General features: G+C 53.8%; 1 protein-coding gene across 1 annotated transcript in view; it reads left to right on the forward strand.

The window, feature by feature from the left end:
• FAM184B (family with sequence similarity 184 member B) overlaps positions 1-21,785 on the forward strand; it is a 50,862-nt gene that overhangs the window by 17,715 nt on the left and 11,362 nt on the right. The window contains exons 2-10 of the mRNA XM_084896813.1: positions 3,890-4,735; positions 5,872-6,007; positions 7,766-7,905; positions 9,129-9,335; positions 12,681-12,791; positions 14,178-14,285; positions 17,857-18,010; positions 20,048-20,211; positions 21,004-21,164. Coding sequence (XP_084752939.1) covers positions 3,890-4,735; positions 5,872-6,007; positions 7,766-7,905; positions 9,129-9,335; positions 12,681-12,791; positions 14,178-14,285; positions 17,857-18,010; positions 20,048-20,211; positions 21,004-21,164 — 2,027 coding nt within the window. The remainder of the gene's footprint in view (positions 1-3,889; positions 4,736-5,871; positions 6,008-7,765; positions 7,906-9,128; positions 9,336-12,680; positions 12,792-14,177; positions 14,286-17,856; positions 18,011-20,047; positions 20,212-21,003; positions 21,165-21,785) is intronic.

Raw genomic sequence — 21,785 nt, forward strand, 5'->3', positions numbered from 1 at the left:
AAGGATATTGCTTAAACTCTCTGAGCCTCAGCTTCCTCATTTACACATAACACAGCTGGTGTAGCCCTCGCCTGTTTGGCTCAGCGGTTAGAGAGTCAGCCTGCGAACTGAAAGTCCCAGGTTCGATTCCGGTCAGGGCCACATACCCAGGTTGTGGGCTCAATCCCCAGTGGGGGGTTTGCGGGAGGTAGCTGATCCATGATTCTCTCTCATTATGGATACCGTATTTTCCGGCGTATAAGACGACCCCCTAATTTTACAGTTAAAACATAGGTTTAGGCCTATATTCGCTGTATAAGACTACCCCCCACTTCTGAGGCAACACCAGTTCTTTTTTTAATAGACCGCCTCTCTGACTCTGGCCAATCTGAGCAGGCTTTTTACTAGAACACAGTGTAGCTTCGGGTACAGAACATGTATAATTTGCATGCATAAAAAGCCTGCTTGGATTGGCTGAGTTAGAGAGGCGGTCCGAGCAGCCTTGCAGTGATTGGTGCGGGATCGAGTTGGAAAATTCGTTTAGCGGCATATGGGGACGTTTTTTCGGGATATACTTGGTGTATAAGATGACCCCGATTTTCGGTTGACTTCTTTTCGTTTCAAAAGTCATCTTACACACCGGAAAATACGGTATTTCTGTCTCTCCCTCTTCCTTCCTCTCTGAAATGAATAAAAATATATATATATATTTAAAACACACGCAGCTGGTGTAGATTGGGTGAACGGCAAGATCTAGCTTTAATTTTCTAATTAGAAAGCCTGTCTCCCCCATTTTTTTTTTCTTTTCTTTTTGTAATAGAACCACCTGTGCTCTCACTGGTCACATGGCAGCCCAGTCAGAGGCCGCGTCTCCCAGCCTCCCTTGCAGCTGTGGAATTAAGTGCAGGTCAGTGGGAGGTGAGAAGGGTGATGTATGCAGCAGTTCACCCCCAGCCTAAGCACAAGCTGCTTACCTTGGACCTCCTCTATCTCCCTTTCCTATTGACGGGAAAGCCAACACACATGACAGTGGCCTTGGGCTCAGAGAGCAGACGCTGCAGGTTGAGGACTGATGAAGGTGGAAGGTGGCAGAGCGGAGTGATCAGAGACCAGAGCTTCCCACCCACATCTGACCACCACCAGCTTGGGACTATTATGAGAAAGAGAAGAATAAATTCCACCTTACTGAACCCTCTGTATTTGGGGGCGTCTTTTGTATCAGCCTAGCCTGTATCCTGCCAATCACAACATTAGGACTTACTTTTACTCCATCGGCACTCGATGGTTTACATGGTGGTTAAGAACGCAGGCTCTAGGGCGATCATGGAAATGAGCGCTGGTCTGGTTGCTAACCAGCCCCATAACCTCAGTCACATTACCCAGCCACTCCATGCTTTGGTTTGCCAATCTGGGCAGTGATGATACTTACCTGCTCTGGGATTATTGTGAGAATAATAATATTAATAAAAGAGGAGAGAGGAAGTTATTTTTTTTAGAATAAGAGGCTAAGAAAAACAGCAGAAAATTCAAAACAGCAGTTTTTTGTTTTTTGCTTGTTTGTTTTACAAAATAGGGGTTTTCCTTCTCACCTCCACTGAACCTCAAAGTCCCTTCCGGGCCTAAAGCCGGGGTTGCAAGGGCCGAGCCCCTTGCACGAATTTGGTGCATAATAATAATAATAATAATAATAATAAAGGAACTCAGTGGCCAACTGTTGGGGCAAACCCAATTATTGTTGAATTGTCTGTCTGGGGTGACTGGAACACAGAGGCCTGGCTGGTAAACTTGAGGAGTGGCTATTTCTGCTTTTGAGTTCACGCAGTTTTTTAAAATGGATTTCAGAGAGGAAGACAGAGGGAGAGAGGAATAGAAACATCGACGATGAGTGAGAAGGCCATGCAGCCATTGATTGGCTGCCTCCTGCATGCCCCCCTACTGAGGGGGATCCAGCTGGTAACCCTGGCATGTGCCCTGACCTGGCATGGAACCGTGACCTCTGGGTTCATAGGCTGATGTCCAACCACAAGGCCCTTCCTTACAGCCCCTCCTCTTACTGGCCCAGGCAAACGCTCACACAGACGCAGGCCGGCCTGCCTTCCTGATTTTGCGGCTCCTACCTGGATTACTTCCCTGTTCAAATACTCTCTGTGAGTGGCATTAAGATTCCTCTGCACTGGCGTTATTCGCAGAAGTATCACGAACACACACACATGCACAGCTATTGATGAGATTGGCTAACCAAGGGAGCGATGGCTAGTCTTTGTCTTCCAAACCCTAAAACTAGTGATTCCAGATCATTCCAGGTCCCCTGTGCTGCTGCTGCTGCTGCTGAAACTCGCTGGAAGGCAGGCAGGCCTGTCTGTGTGAGTGTTCCCCTGGGCAGTAAGAGGAGGGACTCTAATGAGAGCCTGTGGGGAGACACCCCTTACCTTTCAGCTCCATCTCCATCCAAATTGGTTTGGGAGATGGCTGGGCTTCAGTTCCTCAGGAGCTAATGCCTCAGCTCAGTGCCTGTGCGGCCAGGCGCTTAGCAACAGCTCTCCGCTGGCCGGTGTGAGATTTTCATTAGCGTCCTGGCCTCCATCCGGATATCAGTTCCAAGCCCATTTGCTGGCAGAGGCCCGGTTCCGAGCTATTTCCGTAAAGGAAGGGACAGCAGCCACATGACCTTTGCACTTCCCTGGCATTTCCACTCCCAGCCCCGGGCGCTGGCCGTTCCTGAGTGCACTGGGCAGCCATCGGGAGGTTCTGAGCAGTGACACAAGGTGACTGACTTCACGCGGACTGGAGCTGGCAAATAGAAACAGGATGAAGAGGCCATGTGGTCGAGGCCAGAGGTGCTCATGGCCCGGATTAAGGAGAGCGTGGAACGCTGATGGAGTGGATGTTGGGTGTGAGAGGCAGGGGACTTCAATATGTTTTTAGGTCATTTATGTTGTGATAAAATTACATGAAATGTACCATTTTTAAGCATACAATTCTGTGGCGTTAGTTACATTCACATTGTTATGCAACCGTTACCACCATTTCTAGAGCTTTTTCATCTTTAAAGGGAACCTGTAGCCCTAACCCGTTTGGCTCAGTGGATAGAACGTGTATGAGTACCTAGTATGTATGAGTACCTACTATGTAGTGAGAACCTACTGTGTATGAGTACCTACTATGCATGAGTTCCTACTATGTAATGAGAATCTACTGCGTATGAGTACTATTGTGGTGTATGAGGTGTATGAGTACCTACTATGCATAAGTATCTGCTCATGTATGAGTATCTGCTATGTATGGGTTTCTACTGTGTATGAGTGCCTACTGTGGTGTATGAAGGTGCATCCCCCCTTGATCCTGGGGCAGAATCCTTTCTATGTATAGCTGAATTCTGTGTTCTGTGTTTTGCACCCCAAAGTGTTCTTTCTCAACAAATGAGAGCTTTGAACCCCCCGCTGATTCCCACAGCACTGGGAAGCCCCTCGGGAGCACTGCCTCGGACACCCTTTCTGTTCTCTCACCCCCTTCTTGCTTCCACCCTGCCCCACTCCCCTGCTCCCTTACTGGTTTCTCCTGGACACAATTTCTTTTATTTGTAATTTATTTATTTAAAATATATATATATATTTTATTGATTTTTTTACAGAGAGGAAGGGAGAGGGATAGACAGAAACATCGATGAGAGAGAAACATCAGTGAGAGAGAAACATCGACCAGCTGCCTCCTGCACACATCCCCTATTGGGGATGTGCCCGCAACCAAGGTACATGCCCTTGACCGGAATCGCTCTATCCCCTAAGCCAAACCGGATTCCGCTGGACACGATTTCTAATAAATCACTTCCACACCCGCCCCCTTTCGGGGTGCTCCTCTCGGGGTCCCCTGGCCCGCACACACACTGACCGGCCCGCGGCTCCCCCCGCAGGTGATCTACGCGCTGAACACGCGGCAGGACGAGGCGGAGGCCGGCCTGGAGGCGCTGCGGGAGGCCCACCAGGCGGAGCTCCGCCAGGCGGTGGCCGAGGCCGAGGCGCGGCTGCTGCGGGAGCGGGGCGGCACCGAGGAGGCGGCGCTGCGGCAGCGCGTGCGGGCGCTGGAGGGCGCCCTGGAGCAGGAGGCGGCGCTGCGGCAGCGCGTGCGGGCGCTGGAGGGCGCCCTGGAGCAGGAGGAGGCGCTGCGGCAGCGCGTGCGGGCGCTGGAGGGCGCCCTGGAGCTGCAGCGGCGGCTCACGCAGGAGGCGCTGGCGCAGTCGGCCTCGTGCCGCCTGGAGACCAAGGAGCGGGAGCTGCGCGCCGAGGCCGAGCACGCCGAGCGGGTGCTGTCCCTGTCCAAGGAGATGCTGGAGCTCAAGGCCGACTACGAGCAGCGGCTGCGGCGCCTGGTGAGCCAGGAGGCGCCGCCGCCCCCGTGGGGCCCCGACCCCAAGGCGGAGCCGGGCTCCGGGCCTCCCGAGATGCGGGAGGTGCTGCTGGAGGTGGAGCGGCTGCGGGGCGAGAACCAGCAGCTGAGCAAGGACTACGCCCGCAAGGCCGAGGAGCTGCGGGCCACCTACGAGCGGGAGAACGAGGCCGTGCGGCAGGCCATGCAGCAGTCGGTGAGCGAGGCCCTGTGGCAGTGGCAGGAGAAGGAGACCGACCTGCGCAAGAACTTCCAGGCGCAGGAGGCCGCCCTGCAGGCCCAGGTCCGCAAGCTGGAAGGGGACCTGGAGCACCGGGGCCGCAAGATCAGCGACCTCAAGAAGTACGCCCAGAAGCTGAAGGAAAGGATTCAGGTAGAGCAGGCCCTTCCCACGGGGCCCCTCGTTTTGCACACCTGCTATGTGCCAAGCACTCGACTTCTACTGAAATGAGCGTTATTATCTCCACTGAGCCCAACCACGTGCATTATTTATTTATTTTTAAATATATTTTATTGATTTTTTTACAGAGAGGAATAGAGAGTTAGAAACATCGATGAGAGAGAATCATCGATCAGCTGCCTCTTGCATACCATACCCCCTACCGGGGATGTGCCCGCAACCAAGGTACATGCCCCTGACCGGAATCGAACCTGGGACCTTTCAGTCCGCAGGCTGACGTTCTGTCCCAACCACATGTTTTTAGCAAGTATTTATTGAACACCTACTATGTGCCAGGCCAGGGCTATAGGCAGGAGACATGTGGCGAGCTCATGTTGGCCCCTGATTTCAGCGAGCTTAGACTTCCAGTTTGCAGATGAAATTGAGAGCCTTAAGGGCTGGCCTAGCGGGGCACACGGCCACTACTGAAGTTTTTGAGCTCAGGTCAGCCTAATTGTGAAGACTCTGCTCATTCCAGAACAACTTGCCTATAACCTAAAATCCTCAGGGCTTTGTATTTGTAGGGAGCCAGACCACTAAATCAGTTATGTGAGCCCCACAGACCCCATCCCTACAGTAGCAATGGCTGATATTCCTAATATTCCCGGAGCATTTTTAAAGAATATATTTTATTGATTTTTTTATAGCGAGGAAGGGAGAAGGATAAAGAGTTAAAAACATCGATGAGAGAGAAACATCCATCAGCGGCCTCTTGCACACTCCCACTAGGGATGTGCACGTAACCAAGGTACATGCCCTTGACCGGAATCGAACCTGGGACCTTTCAGTCCGCAGGCCGACGCTCTATCCACTGAGCCAAACCGGTTTGTGCTCCCTGAGCATTTTTTTCAGTCCCAGACACGTCATCTCATTTGATCCTCACTTCAGAAAGGTTAAGTAACCTGCCCAAGGTCACACAGCCAGTCAGAGGGTGAGCAGGGATTTGATGAGCCCTGGGCCACTGAAGACTAAGGGCTTCCCCACCATTCAGACCTGAAGTTGGCTCTGTGTGCAGAGGGTGTCTCTCCCCAGAACTGTCACCAGAGACATGCGACCATCTGTCTGTTTAGGACCTGGATGTGCAGCTCAAGGAGGCTCGACAGGAGAACTCGGAGCTGAAAAGCACCGCAAAGAAACTTGGGGAGAAGCTGGCCGTGGCCAAGGACAGACTGATACTGCAGGAGTGCCACGTGGCACAGAAAACAGGTGAGACCGTACAACGATTTACTTGCAGGGGGAAGGTTAGCCGCCTGGTGCGGTGCGGTGCGGTGCGGAGTGGAGTGGAGGGGCAGGGCTGTTTGATCTGCCCCACCTGGTGGGCCAGTCCGGTCCATGGAGGACACAGGTGAGCCAGCACCTCGCCTGCTGCAGGCCAGACCTCTAAAAGGTGTGAGTCTAAAGGACCCCTTGCTCCCAAATGTTGCCCCACCAGCCCACCACCATGCCCGCACCTCTCGGCACACCACACTTAGACAACACTATAAACTTTTTAATATTTTTATTAATTGAGCTGATATCTAATAAAGAGGGGATATGTTAATTGACCTTTATGTGGTCACAAATATGGCAGCGCCTATGATCAATAAGGAGGGAATATGCTAATTGACTGCCCCACCCTCAAAGATGGCGGTGCCCACAGCCACAAGATGATGGTGCCCAGTCCCCACACCCCCGCCCCCTGTGCCTGCATGTGCCTGCCTCTGGAGTCCCCCAGTCCCCTCAGCCCCCCAGCTGCCCAGGGCCGGCCTGAGGTGCAGGAAAGTCTCGGATGGTGGCTGCCCATCTGCCCAGGGCCGCCCAAGACTCAGGTAACCAAGGCCGGCTGAGGTTTGCGCTGCCGGCAGTGGCAGCAGCAGAGGTGTGATGGGGTGTTGCCTTCTCCTGATCACCGGGTCACCTCCTGCCCCTGAGGCTCCCGGACTGTGAAAGGGGGGCAAGCAGGGCTGAAGTAAAACCCCTCTAGTTGGTTAATAACATTTATGAATTTCAGTTGTACAACTTACATATATATACTCTAGTGTGTGCTCAACACCTGAAGCCTAGGTTCCTTCTGTCACCATATATTTAGCCCCCTTTTTTCTCTTCATCTTCCTTTCTCCTCTTCATCCTCTCCCAACCCCCCTTCTCCTCTGATATCCACCATACACACTACACGTTTAACATTATCTCACACTGTGACCTTATTAAGTCTTCCCCATAATTCTGGGAGCAGGGTGGTGTTGGCATCACAGGAACCAAGTCTGAGCAAGGGAAAATGTCGAGGCCAAGGCCAGCCAGACTGGTTGGTGATAGAGCTGGTGCTCGTGGCTAAGAATATCTGATTCCTACACGCCTCCCACGGGGCCCCCTCTGATACCTGCAGTGTGACCAGCTTGCCTGGGAGAGACAACAAAGGCCCACAGCAGGGGCTCCGCCTGCAGGGGGCATGGAGGACAGTTACAGCTTTGCGTGGCCCAGGCCGGAGGAGGAGGAGGATGCGGTGTCAGGGAAAGAAGAAATCCTGAAGGCCTGGAAAGGTGCAGAGGAGGAGAGGTCCGAGTGGGGACCAGAGGGCGTGGAGGGTTTAGAGCGTGGTGGTCTCTAATATAGGGAATGAGGGGGAATAGGGGAAGAAAATGAACAGTTTTGGTTATATTGTAGTTACTTTTAATCTTATCCTTTCATATGTACGTATACCCAGGCACATGTTCAATTTTTGTAACTTATGGAAAACAGTCACAGAAAGGAAAGATGAGTAGTCTAAGAGGGAGAGCAGGACAACTATTTGAACTCAGGGTGCTGTTGAGCGAAGATGGCAGTCTCCACCTTGACCATGCTTGAGGGTCAGGAGGCCACCGGGCAGGGCTTACACGGGGCGTGGTGGGCAGATTGTTGAGTAGCGGCATGGGCACTCAGTGGCGGGAGGCCTCAGACTGCGGTCAAGGCCAAGGGCATTCCGAACGATGTTGAACCTTTTGCTCGCAGATGACACGAAGACAGAGCGAATTCCGGAGAAGGAAGTCTTAGGGAAAGCCAGCGACGTGGACGCCCGCAGTCCCCGTCCTCAGCTGGATCAGGACCTTCCCAAGGAGTGTCCGTGTACGAAAGGAGGTACCGATACGCAGGTGTGTGACCCGGCGCTGGGGGTGGGGACACGGGGCTTTGCTAGAATGAACGTCAGGTAGACCTCAGTCCCCAGCCACGATGATCTCCCTGGAAGCAGCAGGTGCCAGGGCCCCAGTGGGGGAATGTGGGTCTGGATTCCACCAGCTTCCCACCAACGTCATGGCATTTGGAACTAGGAGACAGAGCATGTAGCAGAATTCTCCAAATGCCTTATCATGGACTGCTGAGAAACTGGAAACTTGCTTAGTGTCCCTCTCTATGCCCCTAGTTCAAAGAAAGCATTCTTTAGGACAGTGGTCGGCAAACAGTGGCTCGCGAGCCACATGCGGCTCTTTGGCCCCTTGAGATGTGGCTCTTCCACAAAATACCACGGCCTGGGCGAGTCTATGCTGAAGAAGTGGTGTTAGAAAGAGTTTAAATTGAAAAAAATTTGACTCTCCAAAGAAATGTCAATCATTGCACTGTTGATAGTTGGCTCTGTGGACTTATGACTTTGCCCACCACTGCTTTAGGAACCTGTACAGCAGGGGGTGGGGGGCCTTTTTCTCTGCCAAGGGCCATTTAGATATTTATAACGTCATGCGCAGGCTATACAAAATCATCAGCTTAAAAACTGGCCTGCTGCCGAAACTGGTGTGGTTCAGTGGATAGAGCGTCGGTCTGCGGACTGAAAGGTGCCAGGATCAATTCCGGTCAAGGGCATGTACCTTGGTTACGGGCACATCCCCAGTAGGGGGTGTGCAAGAGGCAGCTGATCGATGTTTCTCTCTCATTGATGTTTCTAACTCTCTATCCCTTTCTCTTCCTCTCTGTAAATAATCAATAAAATATATTAAAACAAAAAACAAAAAACTGGCCAGCTGTATTTGGTCAGACATTTAATTAACTCATCCCCAATGCCTTGGCAGGGCCAGACCCAATGCTTTCGCAGGCCTTCTGCAGCCCTTGGGCCAGAGGGTCCCCACCCCTGCTCTATAGTGTGGGCCTGACTGTTTGATCCTGCGACAGCAAACACACGATTATTCCAAAAAGCCCTTTTCCGACGGTGCATCAAGTCAAGCCTCTTACCCATATCCAATATACCGTCTTGTAAACTTTACTGCGCCGTGTGAAACAGGCTGTAAAACCAGCACATAAACGCTGTGCAAGCCGCACGGAAAGGAAGTGGCGGTCCCCTGCTCATCCCCCCGCCGGGCAGGCTTACCGGGCGCTCTTCTTACAGACGGAGCGAGAGGCGGCTGTGGAGACGGGACACCTGAAGCAGCAGTACGAGCAGGACCTCCGGAAGCTCACACGGCAGACGGAGGAGGAGAAGCAGCACCTGAAGGAGCAGCTGGTGCGGCGCCTGGAGGAGCTGGTGAGGACGCACAAGGCGGAGATCAAGTCCGTGCGCTCCTCCGCCGCGGCAGACAGGAAGCGGCTGCAGAGGGTGAGGTCGCGCCCACGGATGCTCTTCCGTTTGCTCCTCTTCTTCGCCTTTCCTTCCTCCCTCTTTCCTCCTCTGTTTCCCCTTTCCTTCCTCAGACGTCGTCTGAGCTCCTGCTGTGTGCAGGTCTGAGCTAGTCCTCCATCCCGAGGAGGGTCAGGGTCTTTGGAGGGCTTGGGGACACCCGTTACCGGGGAACCCCCGCTGTGTCCAATAACGAGGCAGGGTTGAATCATATCGGGCGTTTATTGAGAAGGCCAGCCAACCAAAAAGGGCGCTTACAAGCATCAAACCCTGCCTTCCAGCAAGAGGCAGGGGACAGGATTATAAAGGGGAAGGGGCTGGGGTGAGGAGTGCAGCTACGTGCAGGGCTGGGGTTCCACACATGTCACCCGTTGTAATTAGTCATCAGGCGATGAGATGATGCTTTGACTCCTGGTGGGTCGGCCTGACCATGGTTATGAACTCTGCTTGCTGAATTCACAGCTGAGTCAATCGCTTCACACAGGCCTTAGAAAGGAAGCTTTGAGCCCAGCAGAGTGTGGCTCAGCAGTTGAGCATCAACCCAGGAACCAAGAGGTCACCGGTTCGATTCCTGGTCAGGGCACATGCCCAGGTTGCAGGCTCGATCCCCAGGGGTGGGTATGCGGGAGGCAGCCAATCAATGAAACTTTCTCATCATTATGTTTCTATTTCTCTCCCTCTCTTTTCCTTTCTGAATTGAATTTTAAAAAAAAATTTTTTTAAAAACACGAAGAGGAAATTTTAAGAAAAACTTAACCGCCTATTCACATATGTATATGTGCTCTAAGATTTAAAATAATATGATTACTTTTCAGACTAACACAGGTGCTCTATCTATAGATTGTAAGTCTCCCCCTATCACCCCCTAAGACCGTGGGCCTGGAGCCATTGACATGGGCTAGAATTGTGTCATCCGAGCGTTTAACAGGCAAATTCAACTTTACTCAGCAAAAACAGAGAGAAATAACATGAAACAAACACTCCGGCCTGGCCGACAGCCTGGCCTCACCTCCCATCCCTGCCACCCTCTCGCTCCGTGACCGGAGCCGTTATTTAACCTGGGCCCCCTCAGAGAGAAATTCCGCCAGCCTCAGCTTCCTCGTGTATAAAACAGGATGAAAATAGCACCCCGCAGAGTATGAGGATTAAATGAGGTGAGCCATGTGGAAAAAGCACAGCATATGCTCGTGCCTGGGGCGGCACAAGCACTGTGTGGGTGCAGGCACTCCACGGAGGCCTGGCAGTGTGCGAGACTCTCAGCCTCGGGGTACTGCTCCGACCTCCCAGCAAAGGGGAGGCTTTCTGCTAAGGAGGGACACGGAGCCTCATCTCTCCCATTCGCTGGGAAAGCAAATAACCTTTGTGAATGTTTTAGAAACTGGTAATTATTGTGAACATAGGTGGAGCTTTAATTACAGTCGTCACCCTAATCCCAAGACCCCCAGTGGATGCCTGAGACCCTATGTACACTATGCTTCTTCCTATGCATACATACCAAAGATAAAACTTAAATGTATAAATTAGACCTGGTAGAGACTAACAACAACAATAACTAATAATAAAACGGAACAAGTGAACAACATCTACACTAATAAAAGAGAAACATGCAAATTGACCATCACTTCACGACGTCCACCAGCCAATCAGGAGTGAGAATGCAAATAAACCAAACAAAGGTGGCATCGGCTCTGCCCCCCAGCCCCTCTGGGCCCTGAATGTGAAGTCTGGGAAGGTAGGGCTGGTGGTCTTGGGTTCTGAGGTGGAAGGAGGGCTCTGAATGTAACAGAGCAGGGGACTTCCCCAATATCTGGAGGAGAATCAGATGCTGGGCAGCCCTCCACGCCATGGTTCCCCCTTATCGCAACTCTGGAGGCAGAGGTTTTCCTATTTCAGAGATGAGGAACCTGGGAGATTAGGTAATTTGAGAGTCACATAGCCTGCCTGACGGCGAAGACACTAAGATTTGTCCTCTGTGGCATAACAGGATACGCATGCCCAGGCCTTGGCGAGCAGCCTCCCAGTCCTCACCTGCCACTCTCCTCGCACTGTTCATTTACCGTGTATTGAATGCGCACCCTGTGTTTTGAGCAATGCAGAGGTACAGGAATCATGCATGCTTTCAAGGAACTTACCACCTCCCATGCCCTCAAACGCAGACTCAAGTTAGTGTGTCAGAAGTGCCGAGTCTGGGGAAACAGACTCACTGTCAGACCATGAGGAAATCGCCCCAAACCAGTCTAGGCCTCTGCGTTCTACTTTTACTAACAATTATAAATGTGAATAATTTTCTTTAAAAAATTTCCCAACTTTTTATTTCTATCAACTCCAAAAAATACTCTTGGTTGTTTTTAAATATGTTGCTTAATATTGGGATCTTTTCCTGTTGATTTCTATTTCATTTCCCTTGTGGTCAAAGAATGGGTTCTATAATTTCATACCTTTTCAATTATTCATCTTGTTTATGGCTCAAATATGGTCTGTCTTGATGGATGGTCCTTGTGCACTAGGAAAAGAATATGGATCTGCTGCTGATTCTATAAGTGCTGATTAGGTTGTGTTGGTTGATAGTCTTGCTCAAGTATTTTATTTCCTCATTAATTTTGCTCTACTTGTTCTGTTGATTACTGAGAAAGGAGTACTGAATCTCACATTTAAATTGTCACACTTTATAGTTCTCTTTAGCTTTTGCTTTATATAAATTCATACTGATTTATTTAAAGATAACTTGAGCTGGTTTGGCTCAGTGGATAGAGTGTCAACCTGGGTTTGATTCCAGTTAAGGGCACATGCCTAAGTTGCAGGCTCGATCCCCAGTAGGGGGTGTGCAGGAGACAGTCAATCAGTGATTCTCTCTCATCATTGATGTTTCTCTCTCTCTCCCTCCCTCTCCCTTCCTCTCTGAAATCAATAAAAATAAAGATTATTATGTCTTTTAAATGAATTGGCGCTTTAATCATTTGTGAAATACTGCTGTCCTAAAGTCTACTTCGATACAAATATAGTCATTCTATTGTTTTTATCATCAGTGTGTCATGGTCTGTTTTAATCCTTTTCTTTACTTTTGATCTACCTATGTCTTTCTATTCAAAGAGCTTTGATGGTATCGCTGGATCTTACTCTTTAATTCATTTTGGCCTCAGGCTTTTGGAAGTCACTTAGACCATTTACATTTCATGTCATTATCATTGTCTACCGTCTTGCTGTTCATCCTTTCAGTATTTTATGACTCTCATAAGCTTCTTGGAACCCTTTTGGGATCAGGCAGGGTGACTCCAGCCCATGTGTCTGTGTCTTGTGTGGCTAACTCTCCTCACCACCATTTAGGAAGTAGAAGAACAGTTGGAAGAGGTGAAGAAGAAGTCAGAAAACGAAATAAAGCAGCTAGAAGAAGAGAAAGCTGCCCTAAATGTGAAGCTCCAGAATTCTCTGCTGCAGGTAAGACTGGAATCAATGCGGGGTGTGGGAGGGGGGTTCTGGGCCCTCGGAGGTGCTGGTTAACGGAGATGCTGGCAATCTCAGGGAACTGCCCCGGCCTTATCGCATTCGGCATCCTCGGAAGAAACAAAAGGACTTGAGCACAACAATAAATTTAGCCGCAGCTGCAGAGAGCCTGATTTATGGAGACTTATCCAAGAGACACTTACTGTCTCACGTGAGAGGAGGAGGAGGCTGCAGTGCTGGTTCTGTGGCTAAATGATACCACGCTGGCCCCTCTGCGGTCCAGATGGCTCCTTCACCAGGCTTCGTTCTCACTTCTGTGGGCACTGGACACGCTTGCTGTCATGGCTCCTTTCCTGTATCACAAATTAAAAATTATTTTTAGGACTGCATTCCTATAAAGGTAAATATAGCCAGGCTGTATTTTTTTTCTTGTGATTTTGAAAGAAATTAAAATATTTCTATGGCCCCTAAAAATATCGTGGCCCCGGGCACTGAGCCTGCTGCTTTGAATGGAGAAGTCGGCTCAGATTCCTGGTGTCGGTAGCCACACCGGCCGTCAGGCCCACATTTAAACCAGAAAACGGGAAGGGTGGGGGGGGGGGGGGGCTGGGAGCAGTGGTGACCAGGCCTGCCCGCTTCAGCAGGCAGCAGAGAGCAGAGAGCAATCTCAGCACCCAGCGGACTCCTGTTCCCGGGGGTAACACTGGTGCCACATGGCCAGCCTGGGAAGGCACGGGTTCAGCTGTCCGGCCTCCATGGTAGAGGCAGGCAAGGGAGAAAGGGGTAGGCATGGGATGTAGACCAGATGAACAGCAGTTTGCTTCATGGGCCCACCCCCCTGTCCAGAGCACATGCTCATTTTCGGGCTCAATCTCTCCCTCTCCCTTCCATCCTGAAATCAATAAAAGTATTAAAAAGAAAGGAAGGGAGGGAGGAAAGGAAGGAGAGAAAGAGATAAGGAAGGAAGGGAGGGAGGGAGGGAGGAAGGAAGGAAGGAAGAAAAGGAAGGGAGGGAGGAAGGGAGGGAGGAAGGAAGAAAAGGAAGGGAGGGAGGGAGGAAGGAAGGAAGGAAGAAAAGGAAGGGAGGGAGGGAGGAAGGAAGGAAAGGAAGCGAGGGAGGGAGGGAGGAAGGAAGGAAAGGAAGGGAGGGAGGGAGGGAGGGAGGAAGGAAGGAAGGAAGGAAGGAAGGAAGGAAGGAAGGAAGGAAGAAAAGGAAGGGAGGGAGGGAGGAAGGGAGGGAGGAAGGAAGGGCCTTTCTGGAAGCATGTTAGCCTTTGTGGGATGGGGCACTGTCCCCAGACTGAGGGACCCGGAGAAGGAACTCCCAGATTCACGGCCACGGCCAGGAGGCAGGTGACAATGCCTGTTCCTCTCTTCCAGGTCTCCAGGCTGGAAGAATTCATCCAGCAGAGTAAGGGATGTCCCCGGAGAGGCGAGGACGGGCCCCCGGGGCCGGACTGCCCGCCCCGCGGCGGCTCGGAGCCCCAGGTGAGCCCGGCCCCTCCGGCTGCACTGAAGGACCTCTCTCTGTGTCCCAGGGGCACACGCTGGCACTAAAGGGCTTTCTTACTGTTCCCCTCAGAGCTGCCAAACCCCTGGAAAAAATAAATCATCACAAAGTCCTTCTGCAAAAGCCATGAACAAAAGAGCCCCAACACTTCCGCGCGGGTGTGGGAGAGCAGGCTTCTCAGATGAGCCTTCTCTCCTGCGAGGGCAGCCTGCCCGGCAGGGAAAGCGGCCTGGGCCCAGAGGGGCCTTCGGTTCTGCTCAGCGGGAAGCCTGAGAGTCATACAACGCCCAGGCCGCCTCCGCCACCTCCCTCCACCTCCCTCCACCTCCCTCCACCTCCCTCCACCTCCCTCCACCTCCCGCCACCTCCCGCCACCTCCCTGTTATCCGCTGCTCCCCGGCTAGCCTGCTCGCTCGTGCCCTTTGAGGGATGCTGCTCCAGGCAGACACTGGTGCCCGTTAGTGTCTCTGATGGCTCCAGTGGCTGTATACCCTTCCTGGTGTGTCATGGTGACCCGTCACACCCTTGGGGGCTTAGAGCACAGACAGAAGCATGGCGTCTCACACAGAGGCCAGAAGCCGAAATCAAGGCTGGTTCCTCCAGGGGCTCCGAGGGAGGCCCTGCTCCTCCCCTCTCCCGGCCCCTCCCCTCTCCCAGCTCCTCCCCTCTCCCAGCTCCTCCCCTCTCCCAGCTCCCCCCCTCTCCCAGCTCCTCCCCTCTCCCGGCTCCCCCCCTCTCCCAGCTCCCCCCCTCTCCCAGCTCCTCCCCTCTCCCAGCTCCTCCCCTCTCCCAGCTCCTCCCCTCTCCAGGCTCCTCCCTTCTCCCAGCTCCTCCCCTCTCTCAGCTCTCCCGGCTCCCCCCCTCTCCCAGCTCCTCCCCTCTCCCAGCTCCTCCCCTCTCCCAGCTCCTCCCCTCTCCCAGCTCCTCCCCTCTCCAGGCTCCTCCCTTCTCCCAGCTCCTCCCCTCTCCCACCTCCCCCCCTCTCCCGGCTCCCCCCCTCTCCCAGCTCCCCCCCTCTCCCAGCTCCTCCCCTCTCCCAGCTCCTCCCCTCTCCCAGCTCCCCCCCTCTCCCAGCTCCTCCCCTCTCCCAGCTCCTCCCCTCTCCCAGCTCCTCCCCTCTCCAGGCTCCTCCCTTCTCCCAGCTCCTCCCCTCTCTCAGCTCTCCCGGCTCCCCCCCTCTCCCAGCTCCTCCCCTCTCCCAGCTCCTCCCCTCTCCCAGCTCCTCCCCTCTCCCAGCTCCTCCCCTCTCCAGGCTCCTCCCCTCTCCCACCTCCCCCCTCTCCCAGCTCCCCCCCTTTCCCAGCTCCTCCCCTCTCCCAGCTCCTCCCCTCTCCAGGCTCCTCCCCTCTCCCAGCTCCTCCCCTCTCTCAGCTCCCCCCCCTCTCCCGGCTCCCCCCCTCTCCCAGCTCCTCCCCTCTCCCAGCTCCCCCCCTCTCCCGGCTCCCCCCCTCTCCCGGCTCCCCCCCTCTCCCAGCTCCTCCCCTCTCCCAGCTCCTCCCCTCTCCAGGCTCCTCCCTTCTCCCAGCTCCCCCCCTCTCCCAGCTCCCCCCCTCTCCCGGCTCCCCCCTCTCCCAGCTCCTCCCCTCTCCCAGCTCCTCCCCTCTCCAGGCTCCTCCCCTCTCCCAGCTCCTCCCCTCTCCCAGCTCCTCCCCTCTCCAGGCTCCTCCCCTCTCCCGGCTCCCCCCCTCTCCCGGCTCCCCCCCTCTCCCAGCTCCTCCCCTCTCCTAGCTCCCCCCCTCTCCCAGCTCCCCCCCTCTCCCGGCTCCCCCCCTCTCCCGGCTCCCCCCCTCTCCCAGCTCCTCCCCTCTCCCAGCTCCTCCCCTCTCCAGGCTCCTCCCTTCTCCCAGCTCCTCCCCTCTCTCAGCTCCTCCCCTCACAGGCTCCGTTTCCAGAGGGAAGCAGGGACCCCTGCGGGGAACATCATGAATGTCAGGTCCATGTGGTGCAGCTTAGCATCCCGCTATTCCTTCCTTCCGCGGTCGGTTGTGGGGTCCTGGGCTGATACCTCTGAGCAGAGGGCACAGGGAAGGAAAACACATAAACAGAGTTAACGCGATGTGGATATTCAGCTCAGCGCTGTCTCTAGCGGTACATGACCTGGGTGTAAACCGTGCACAGAAAAACAGCGCTGCTTCTGCTCCAGCCAGCCACCCACTGCAGAAGCCTCCGCCCTCCTCCTCCTGGGCAAACGGCGGTCATTTTCAACCTGTGTTCACCCTGGGTCTCCGTCCTCCAGGCAGTTCACCTCTCCCAGACTGCTTCTGTTTTAAAGAAATCCCCTGGAAGGGAGCGTTCAAAGTCATTCTCAAGGGCAGCTGACCACCTTTCAAAGATGCATTGTGTTCATCTTAAAATAGAACCCCTAGTGCGCTGGGGTTTGGCCGAGAGGATTACAGGGGACTGTAATGGGTCCTGTAAAGTCACTCACATTAATTGAATGTTCAGTGGTTTGGAGAAGTGCCTTCCTGTGCTCGGGATGGCTCTGCCCCTCTCAGGGGAGGGGGCCTCCTGCGTTTGGAGAGATCCCGTTTCCCACTGTTCCCAGAGGCTGCCTGAGGGCGTGGACACTGCAGCCCATGGCTACCATCCTGCCTCCACCATGTCCTGCTCCACCACCCCCTTCCTCCTCTCTTCAGTCAGGTCACCCCACCTTCCTGAGCCGCTGTCCTCCTCTGTGAACAGAAAAGGAGAGGCGGAGGGGAGGATGAGTCCTGCATCTTTTCTGTGTGACCTTGGAAATTCGAATTTCTCTCTTCTAGCCTCAATTTTTCATTTCAAAATGTATCAACTGCAACTCTCTACTGCCAAAAAAAAAAGAGAGAGAGAGAGAGAGAGAGAGAGAGAGAGAAAATAAACCTCTAAAACCGGTTTGGCTCAGTGGATACAGGGTTGGTCTGCGGACTTAAAGGTCCAGGGTTCGATTCCGGTCAAGGGCATATACCTTGGTTGCAGGCACATTCCCAGTAGGAGATGTGCAGGAAGGAGGCAGCTGATTGAAGTTTCTCTCTCATCGATGTTTCTAGCTCTTGATCCCTATCCCTTCCTCTCTGTAAGAAATAAAAAAAAAAAATTTTTTAAAGAAGAAAAAACAAAAACCAAAACTATTGGTGTCCTATTGCTGCTGTAACAAATGACCACAAACTGGGTGGCTCAACACAACACAGCTCTTGTCCTACGGTTCTGGAGGTCCGCAGTCCTCCCATCAGGTGCTGGTGGGGCTGTTTTCCTGAGTGTTAACTCTGAAGGCATCTAGTCAGCGTCTGTCTTTCTCTTGTTCTCTCTCCTCCTGCCTCCTAACACCACATTCCCACTGACCGGTCCAGCCTGGAACAGGAGCCTCTAGTCCAGTCAGCTGTGGACCAGGGCGGGTTCACAGGGTCCAGAATGGCTGCTGTGCCAGGCCATCGCTGCCATCCCAGGCAGGGTGGAGGGGAGGCTGGCACGCCCCACCAGGGAGTTGGTGCCAGCTCGGAGGAGGAGCTGGGCAGAGGCACAGGTGTCCCCTGCTGTGCCAAGTGTGATGCTTCCTTCCTCCCACTTTCCCCACAGGCCCCAGAGGAGCTCTTGGAAAAGGAGTCCGGCCACGGCCTCCAGACCCAGCAGCAGGCCCTCCGGCTGGAGCGCCCGGCCTTGGAGGAGAAGGTCCCACAAGAGGTCCAGGGGGAGCAGGCGAGGATACAGGCTCCGCAGGCTCTGCTGCTAGGTACACACCAGCCTCACCTGAGGGGTCCGCATGGGGAGGCGGGGGCCATGGGAGGCCCGGGGGAGGGGGTAGGTGGTAGAGGTAGGGGGGCAGAGATAGAAGAGGCACACAGGCCAGAGCAACTCTCCTGGCTCTGCCAGCAGCTAGTTGTGAGACCTGGGGACCTCATCTTTCTTTTTCATAAAATGGAGTTACAATTGCTCTGCCTCATAGGGGTGTAATGTGGATTTGGGGAGATATTACATAGAGAACACCTAACATAGCATGAGCCCAGTGAATGATCACTCTCATTGTTACTGAACATATCTGCACTTTCTGGGATTCCTCACCCTCTCATTCCATTCTGGAGATTTCTGCAAACCTGGGGGGCTGAGGCCTTCCCTGTCTGAGACACACCTGACCTGCAGGAGAGGTCAGTGGGCGAGGGGTGTGAAGGTGAGTGATACACTGGGATGGGGACCCAGATATGCTGGATCGGTGGGTGGGTGGATGGATGAGTAGATCTATGGATGGATCGGTGGGGAGATAGATGGGACAGAGGATGGACAGGTGGACAGAGAGATGGATAACTGGGTTTGTAGAGGAATGGATGGATGGGAGGGGGGATATATGGACAGACAGATGGACAGGTGGACAGAGAGATGAATAACTGGATTTGTAGAGGGATGGATGGATGGATGGATGGGAAGATGGGTGAATGAATAAGTGGATGGTTGGGTGAGTGGTGGGAGAAGAGGGGAAGGTAATGAATACACTACAGTTCATGCTTTGCTAAAGGGTTTTATTGCCGTTTTGTGGTGAAGTTAAATCCTTAAAAATGGGGCAGTGTCTGGATTTTTTTTTTTTTAAAGAAAAGCTATAGAAGTTGCTTTATTAAAATTCTATTGAGGAGAAAACATGACCAAGTCAGTTTTTCAGCATAATGTCATCAGAATTTATTAAGCACTTATATGTGTTTAATATATTATACCTTTTGAGAGATACTTAGTAGGCATTTGGGAAACCTTTCACAGCTAATACACTTTCACAATATCATAGATTTTCACTCTAAACATCATTTATTTTACAAATATTGCTATGTACTGAGGTCCATGCCAGTGCTTACCTTATGGAATTATTGGGACAATATTTCAAAAGTCACTTGCAATAACTAAAATATAGTCTCAAAAGCCCACAAGAAAAAAGTATTAAATTTGCTAGTCCTAAAAATTATGTTCTTTTTAACAAAATAAATAAGTCACTGAATCGCGTGTACTCTATCCAAAAATAGTCATGTTGAAAGGATTGCTTCCTCTGACTTTCAATCACAGCAACGCACACCTAGAACCCAGCACCATCCTCAGGGGAGAAATGTGAGTTTCTGGCTGTTCCTCTCCTGAGTTCAGGTGGTCATGTCTATTTTTCTGGGTGATTCTGGTTTTACTCGGTTCTGTATGGATAATGTGCCATCTCTTGCCCCCACATGCCACCCCAGGGGAAGGGTCATGTTCTGTCCCCTTAAGAGTTGGCATAAACATCAACATTTCAGACTCGGAGACCTGCAACCCCAGAAGAGGTGCTTGTCATTGATAATTCCCTGTTCTCCTCTCGGTCCGTGGACGTGGTGCTGAGGCCCAGAGTTGCCTCAGGGTTCAGTGCCGGTTCAGGCTGCCCCACCCGAACCCGCTGCCTTCCTGACACCCGGCAGGGTCTCCGAGGCAGTGCAGAGGGAAGGAGAACCCCACTCCACAACTGCCTCGCTGTGTGGCTCTGGGCTCCTCGCTCAACCTCTCTGAGCCCCAGGTCCCACCCCACAAAAAGGGGCGGGTCAGACTGGATAGGATGGTTGGAGGTCTTCGGGGAACAGTTCGCCGGGAGTTCAGCGCTGCAAATGGAACTCTTGTCGCTGTCGTCTTGAAATAAGTTTGGAGAGCGTGACCCAAAGCCTGCAGCCGCGCCTACCCCGGGACAGACGCCAGCTCCCCGGGCGCCTGACCTTGGCTGAGTGCCCCTGACCTTCCCTGCACACACCTGACCTTGGCTGCGCTTCCTCCGCAGAGTCCCTGCGGCAGGAGCTGTGGGAGCAGAAGGCCGCCTGCTCCGAGCACCAGCAGGACCTGGAGGCGTTGCAGGCCGAGCTGAGGGCCCGGGGCAGCTCTGACCGGCAGCAGCCCGTCCCCCCGGGTGCAGGGGACAGCGAGGGCCTCACCAGCACCACAGAGGTCAGCGCCCTGTCCCACCTCCCCCCCCCCCCACACCCTCTCCAAGCGGGGAAGGAGAGGCCGGGTACTTGTCTGAAACGGGAGCACCCTTCTGCCTCCGCTAGGCCAGTGGTCGGCAAACTCATTAGTCCACAGAGCCAACTATCGACAGCACAACGATTGAAATTTCTTTGGAGAGCCACATTTTTTAACCTTAAACTTCTCCTAACGCCACTTCTTCAGCATAGACGCGCCCAGGCCGTGGTATTCTGTGGAAGAGCCACCCTCAAGGGGCCAGAGAGCCGCATGTGGCTCGCGAGCTGCAGTTTGCCGACCATGGTGCCAGGGGGGGTCCCTAGCTCCCCTCTTCGTAAGCAAAACACGGATTTCGAGTTCTGCGTGTTGTTTTTCATTCAGACCCAGCAGCCTCTCGGGGAGCTGGTACCAGACAGGGCTTAGGGGCAGCCAGTCCGCGCTCCCACCCCGCACCCCCCCTTCAGGTCTGCAGGGCCTGTCTCTGAGCTCCTCTCCCCGTGTAGACCTCCCTGCTCCCCTGGTGGGAGCAGCCTCGCCCCAGCTCAGAGCTCACTCTCCATGAGCCTCCCGCCCTGCTTGCTCATCCCTGATGCCCACGAGCTGGGCAGCACAGGGGGCTCCTGGGAGCCAGGCCTCTGGCCCAGCCCTGCCTCAGCATTCAAACTGGCCCATGGCCCTCGTGCTCCCCGCTGCCTGGAGCCGGAGGCGGGAGGGGCACCTCGGGCCGTGTCCGCCTTTGCCCCCCTGAACACCTCTCTCCTGGCTCCCTCCTCCCAGGGCAGGGATGGCGCAGGCCCCCCCAGGGGCCCCGCCCAGCAGCCTCCCAGCGAGGCCGGCCTCCTCTGGGAGAACGCCCAGCTCAAGGACACTGTGCGGCAGCTGCAGGCCCAGGTGGAGCAGCACCAGCAGGAGGCGCTGCAGCTCCGCGACCAGCGCAGGTCTGTCTGCGGCCTCAGAGCTCCCCTCCCTCTTTCCCTCCCCTCCCTCCACGGCCGCTTGGGGAGCCCGATCCCCCCAGAGCACCTCCCCAGAGAAAATACTCCCCAACCCGCTAGCACGTCACTGGCATTTCTCCCTTGACGCAGGGATTAGCCCTGAAATAGAGGCGGGAACTCAGTTTCTCTACAAATCAGGGCATTCGTGGAATCAGACCTAAGGACACCAGAGGTTTTATCTTCAAAACCAGCCTCAGGGAGACCGCGCTGGGTGCCCTTACCTCGCTGTGTTTGGGGGAGTCCGCTAACCTCTTCTGTAGGGGAGATGGCACCGCCTCGCAGGCCGCTGGGACGGCAGGGAAGTGTGTGAGGGGCCCCTGGCATGGGGGCCACTCGGTAGACTGTGGCGTCACCGTTACCTGCTCGAGATTGGATAGCTCGTTATCAGTCCCGAAGTCACAGCCCGCCCCTACCCCCCACTTCTCGGAAAGTTCACGAGGACAACTTTAACTTCATTAACGGCTGTAGGACTTTTCAGGCTGTTTCCTCTTGAGGGAGCTCTGGCAGTTCATATCTTCCAGGGATTTTGTCCATTTCATCTCAGTTGTGCAAGTGAAACACTCA

The sequence above is a fragment of the Pipistrellus hanaki genome (genome assembly GCF_964339955.1).
Source record: "Pipistrellus hanaki genome assembly, chromosome: 1".
Classification (NCBI taxonomy): domain Eukaryota; kingdom Metazoa; phylum Chordata; class Mammalia; order Chiroptera; family Vespertilionidae; genus Pipistrellus; species Pipistrellus hanaki.